We start from the raw sequence: 5,771 nt of genomic DNA on the forward strand, positions 1-5,771 counted from the left end.
TTTTTTTTTTTTTTGGCAACGGATAAAGTTGCGATCGGCTGCTTCTGGGACTAGCATACTTTTCACATCGATGTTCATTCATGGTGTAAACATGCGTGTAAAAAGAAATATCGTATTTGTTTTACTCGCGGAGAAAGAGAGAAAGAGAGAGAGAAAGAAAAGATCAAAAAGTATTTAAATGTTCTCTTTGTTTGAACGTTTGTGATAAATTCTTGTCCGATTTTTCGTTAAATCTAATCAATTCGAGTCCAGCTAAATTTGTAAAACATTTTCAGTAAAAATATGATATTGCTTTTAAATCGAGTCAGTCCGACATCTTTTAAACGAAACACGAAGTAACGATGGTAACGTACACAGGTTCATTGTTAAATGTTCAAAATTTCCCAACATATTGTGAACTACAAAAAAAAGTCGCATTAATCGGGTGATCTCCTTTCAACTCATTGGCTACATCGTGCCTCATACGTGAGACAATCCTAATGACTAAAAAGTTCAGTGGCAAAAAAAAAAAAAAAAAAGAAAAAAAGAACAACTCGTTGTTCTCTGGCTTTGACAGAATCATCCAACGAAAGCTTTTACATTTGGGATTACAGTTTTAACTCATTGGCTCTGAATCTACAACAATTAATCCCAGAGAGGGAATTGTCTAATTGTCGTGAATAACAAGGGGTATCTTCAGCTTTCGAATCATCGGATATTTAAAAGATGTACGAAAAAAATATCCTTGTGTCACGCGTGTGACTCGATCAATCGCTGTTTCTCTCATACTAATCACGGCGTGGGTTCGGGAAAATTCGACCGAATCAATTTAAATGAAATGCAAATCGGATAGAAAACTCACGATGAGGACGTGAAATGTTTAAGCGAGGGGAACAGAGAGTTCGGTACAGTCAGTTTGTTCGAGCACACGGCGAGGTACAATCGGGGGAACACCTAGGACGAAGACTTCCGGTAGAACGGGCTGCGCATGTTGGATGAGCGTAACTGCCGCCATATTGGTGGTCCTACTAGCGATAATTCTTGTCTTGGAGCCACGAATGTTTCAACGTGCCATCTACACCCTCTCTAACAATGTCCCGAGGCAAACTGGGTACGACTTGCCCTTCATTTTATTTATTTCTACCGCGCGACGTACACTTGAACTCGGAACGATTTGAAAAATTACAAGAGAATCCCATGCCCAAAATTTCTAGATATACAATTGGCTCGGAGGAATTGGTGCCTTCGCTCGCCAATATTTCAAACATGGTTTTAAACGATGTAAATACTCGAGCTATATCGAGGTGATGATTGTAAATATATTTTTAAAGTATGCACAGTCCCAGAGATATTACTCGATATACGACGAAGTAAATAAGTACAGACACGCAATTTTACTGCCAATTTTAGACAGAAATACCATCGACACTTGGATAATTGCGTTAACTACAAGATCAACCGTGAAAATGAAAATTTCCTTGCCACGTGATCGCGTGATAGGTACTATATACTCGTAAAAATATTTACGAGCACGCGTAAGGTGAAATGGAGAAGCGGACTTGCAAAATGATACGCAACGCAAGCTTTCTTTTTCTGACATGTCCGATCGATCCTCCCAATATATATAATCGAATGTGCCTGCATGGTATTTAAAAAAAAATATAATCGACACTTCGCATGATACTTTGTCGCATTTCCCCAGTCTTTGAGTTTGTCACCTGCAGCATTCTGCAAGGCAATAATTCCACTCTTTCTGTTTTTTTTTTTTTTCTTCTCTCTCCCCTCTCCCTCCCACGTAATATAGCGTTTTCTGTGTAGCCTGATGCACGTGCCCAAGAAAGAAAACTTGGAACTCGATAGAGCTCGAAATTCTCACATTGATTTCATGCGTCCTATAGTTCTTCTCTCACTATTTGCCCTTTCTAGCTCTTCTGACAATAAGCAACTCAAGATAAAGCTAAAGTGTAGAGGGACCAGCAAATCGTAATTTTGTTTAGTCACGTTAGGATTGTTAGGCGAATCGTCATGTAAGTAGCCTTTATTTATGTACACGTGCGTCTGAACACGAACAAGCCATTCCACACCATCAACCTAAAATCGACTCGACAGATTCGAGCAGATCCGATGAAACGGAATTCTTCCCACCGCTTTTCGGAAGGGTGCTACATTCACGCTACCCTTCCCGGTTCGAGATGCAGCTTGTCAATGCGGAATGTACATCTTTCTTTTAGAGCTAGATTCTCTGAAAACGCTCCGACCTTTAGAGTTTGCAGAAACTATGTGTTGTTCGCTCGTGGGCTGAACGACCGCACATGAGATCGTGTTCGTTCGTCAAATGCACTTCGGAAATTGTGACTCCGTGCAAGTTTTACACGACGCACCTGCGACGATCCGTGACTTTCCTTCCGATCCGAGCTTGACGTTTCACAATTTCACAACGATTCTTTTCTACGAATTTAGTAATTAAATTTAAAGAAAAAAAAAGTTACAGAAATTTGTTACAACAGCTAATTAAAAGCAACGAGAGAATATTTATTTTTTTCTTTTAGAGTTTTTCAAATCTTTTATCGTGGTCACGAAATTGAAAATAACATTTGAATTGAAAATTTCTGGCCGTTTATCGTGGAAGGAGTGGGAAATGTTCGGAAGAAAAGTGCCGGAGGGACGCGAAGAGCACATGAGAATGCACAATAAACGTTGATACAATAAGCTGATACATCCGAAAATACCTTCAATAACTAATTACTTGCATACTTGACCGTTCGTCTAACAACACTAACTGATAGTAGTTAGTACGCGCCCCTTTAAACTTGTTGCCACTATATACAGGGTGTTTCAAAGAACTACGGTCAAAACCAGAGAGCGTTTTCCTTGGTCGAAGATTGTAAGTACGACACACTGTTTTCTACGATGATAAAAGCTCGAACTGTCGACGAGTGTATATAATTTGCCAATCATTCCTTTCTACTCTAGTCGTTTTGGAATTTGGAACATACTTTTTTCTTTTTTTTTTTTTATATCGTTTCTTGTCCCTACAGTAAGACCTTTATTTGATCAATTCTTACTTACGAGAAATGAACGAGTAATGTGTAATATGATTTTCGTCTAAAAATTTGTCCAACAGTTAGCGTGTGTTTTGACGTAGCGTTCCTTTTTTGTATCTCTTAGTTTTTCGTGACGATTGAATTAGTGTTCCTCTTTTCTTACGTAGAGTACTCGATAGATCCGGTTTTTTCATTTAGATTTCTTTGCGAACTTACTTTCGTTCTCCACCGATGAAATCCCTCTTTCAGTTTTCACCGTAGTGAATACTCCCCCGTTGTATCGAGAAATTTCAGTACTTATACATATATATATATATATATCTCTTATGACTAACTGCTAAACTGCTTTATTATTCAGTAGTTTTTATCAGCGCTTCACACGAGCTCGCTGCGTGCAGCACAGTCCTCCTTACAAGGGAGGCTCTCTTTAGACTTTGCTTTATTAGTAAATCTCCAAAGGACTCTGGAGTAATTGAATCGAAGTGCTTCGTATCTGTTTCCATCTCTTTGTCAAATATAGATCTTGGCGTCGTACGTGCAACGCTTTAGAAAATATTCTACCGAATAGAATAAACTGCCTATTCCAGAAGGAATTATCATTTGTCAATTTGTTCGTGTAACAAAGTTTTATGTTTAATGGGTAATAAATTTTGCACTCGGTTCACTTTGTCGATTTTATATTTCGTCCAACGTCGATGCATGACGCAGTTCACCTCCCTTCCGTTACTCTCAGAGTGCAGTGATTTTTCGCTAGTAGAAGAGTCTAAAGAGTCGGGACCTCTCTTGTGAGAAATATTTCTAAACGTGCCTACTCGAGCCGATACTCGATGATTACGAAAAAAGTCGATCGGTATAGATTCTCGAGCGCTGCTGTTAGTGCATAGCGTACTTGCGCTCGACTGAAGATAAAATCAAAAATCCAAAAGAGAAGGAAAATTTGAGATCGAGAGAGAGAGAGAGAGAGAAAGAGAGAGAGAGAGAGATGGCATGCGTAAAAGATTCACGATCGAGCGCATAGGGAGCCGAATATTATATTTCTGCCACACTTGTACTATTCGCTTCCTGTGACAGGCAAGTTGTTGAACACGAATTCGTTAGAGATGAAACGCTTAGAAAAATATTTATAACGGAATCGTTATAAATAGTACACGATACGACAACAGTTCACGTGAAAACGTAAGAAAAGCGGTTGCATAGTTTTGGCTGGATTGAGTGAAAATGCGTATTATATATTATATATATATATTATGTATCGTCAAATGTATAGCGATGTTGTTACTTTTTTTATATGTGTCTAGTATTATCCCTTGTTTTGGGCATGATGTAATATTGAGAGATATACGATTGGTACTTGTATCTATGTGAACCGCTAAAATAGTATGATCATGTATGCCCCCGCACGCAGGAACACGTCCTCTCATAAATTCTCATTTGTTACGCAGAATCTGACTTTTTGCAACTTAGCGAGCCATACTACATGGACATGACGACGCATCTTCCCGAGAGTCAGCAAAGGTATTTATTCTAGAGCAAAATTCATTCGCAAGCTTTCGCTCCGTGAAAGACACGGTGTTATTATCTTTTCAAACGGAAAGAATTTTTCAAGTTCAAGAATTTCTGAAATGAAACAACTTAATTTTGCAACAGGAACTTCTCTTTACCTTGGTGAATTTGAAAGATTCTAACCAGATTGTCGCACGGCGTGTAATTACTTTTTCATTTTCATATTCTCGATCGTTGCGTTGATTAACGATGGTAAAAATTTACTTCTCTTGCAGAATAACCAGAACCGTAGAAGTGATTACAACGACCACCGTGACCACAAGTCGAGACGAGTTGCGAGACGTGTGCAAGTTCGTCGATAAAAGGCAAGAGCAGTGAAGCATCAGGGGTCTCATGGGCGATAGGAGTAGGAAGAGAAGGGAATTCTTCGTCGTCTGCTAATCGTGCATTGCGGAACGAGAGCAAAGGAACAATTGAATGAAAGCAAAACAAAAAACAAAAAAAAAGAAAAAGAAAAAAAGAAAAAAAACGCCAAATTCTCTAGCGCTAGTCGAAGAAAAGCACCTGGCTCCCGTCTGGTTTCGACGTGTCCTCGAGCGTCGAACGAGACGATCCTCCGAACAATAAAGTAAAACGAATGAAAACATAGATCAAAAAGTAACGAATACCTGTCGACATAGATGCTCTTCTATATCAAATATAATATAGCGGATTATCCTATCGGTGCTTCGTGAAAACGTATAAAGAAAAAAAGAAAAAAAAGAAAAAGAAATATATATATATAAATATATATATATATATATATATGCACGACAATTTACTATCACACTCATGGCCTACGCTTCGGATTTGCTTGCCATTCGGTTGCATTGAGTTGCCTTAAATATGTTTTACGTTGAATCTTGCGATTAAATGATGTACGTCGTCGCTAGTCCGACTAGCTGATTTCGCTAGTCTTCACTAAGCCAACCCGTCCATGTACAACGCCTTTCTCGTGTTGTTTAAAACGAAAACGAAAGGGGAGACAGGAGGAAAAAACTAACGAAAAAAAAAAAAAAGGAAAAAAAAAGAGTAAACGCTTACAGGAACAATGTGGACAAAAGAAAGAAAAACCATAGGGAAATGAGTCATGAAAAGTGAAAAATATTCGTCTGAACGTACAGACTCGAGAAAACATTGCGGCGATATATATTTGTAGACATTTTTGAAAGGTGGAGAGGATACGCGAGATGTAATCGACAAAAA

At 38.6% G+C, this 5,771-nt stretch overlaps 1 protein-coding gene and 1 long non-coding RNA gene across 2 annotated transcripts in view; both read left to right on the forward strand.

The window, feature by feature from the left end:
• LOC122531354 overlaps nucleotides 1-5,771 on the forward strand; it is a gene marked incomplete at its 5' end in the record, with an annotated part of 24,890 nt that extends 19,119 nt beyond the window's left edge. Inside the window, 2 exons of the mRNA XM_043659200.1 lie at nucleotides 4,466-4,538; nucleotides 4,802-5,771. Of these exons, the coding sequence (XP_043515135.1) occupies nucleotides 4,466-4,538; nucleotides 4,802-4,904 (176 nt within the window). The remainder of the gene's footprint in view (nucleotides 1-4,465; nucleotides 4,539-4,801) is intronic.
• LOC122531357 lies at nucleotides 1,097-2,697 on the forward strand. Its single transcript, XR_006307254.1, has 2 exons — nucleotides 1,097-2,006; nucleotides 2,089-2,697. It is a non-coding gene; the product is annotated as an uncharacterized LOC122531357 (long non-coding RNA).

This window comes from Frieseomelitta varia, unplaced genomic scaffold, assembly GCF_011392965.1.
Source record: "Frieseomelitta varia isolate USP_RPSP 00005682 unplaced genomic scaffold, Fvar_1.2 scaffold_395, whole genome shotgun sequence".
Lineage (NCBI taxonomy): Eukaryota > Metazoa > Arthropoda > Insecta > Hymenoptera > Apidae > Frieseomelitta > Frieseomelitta varia.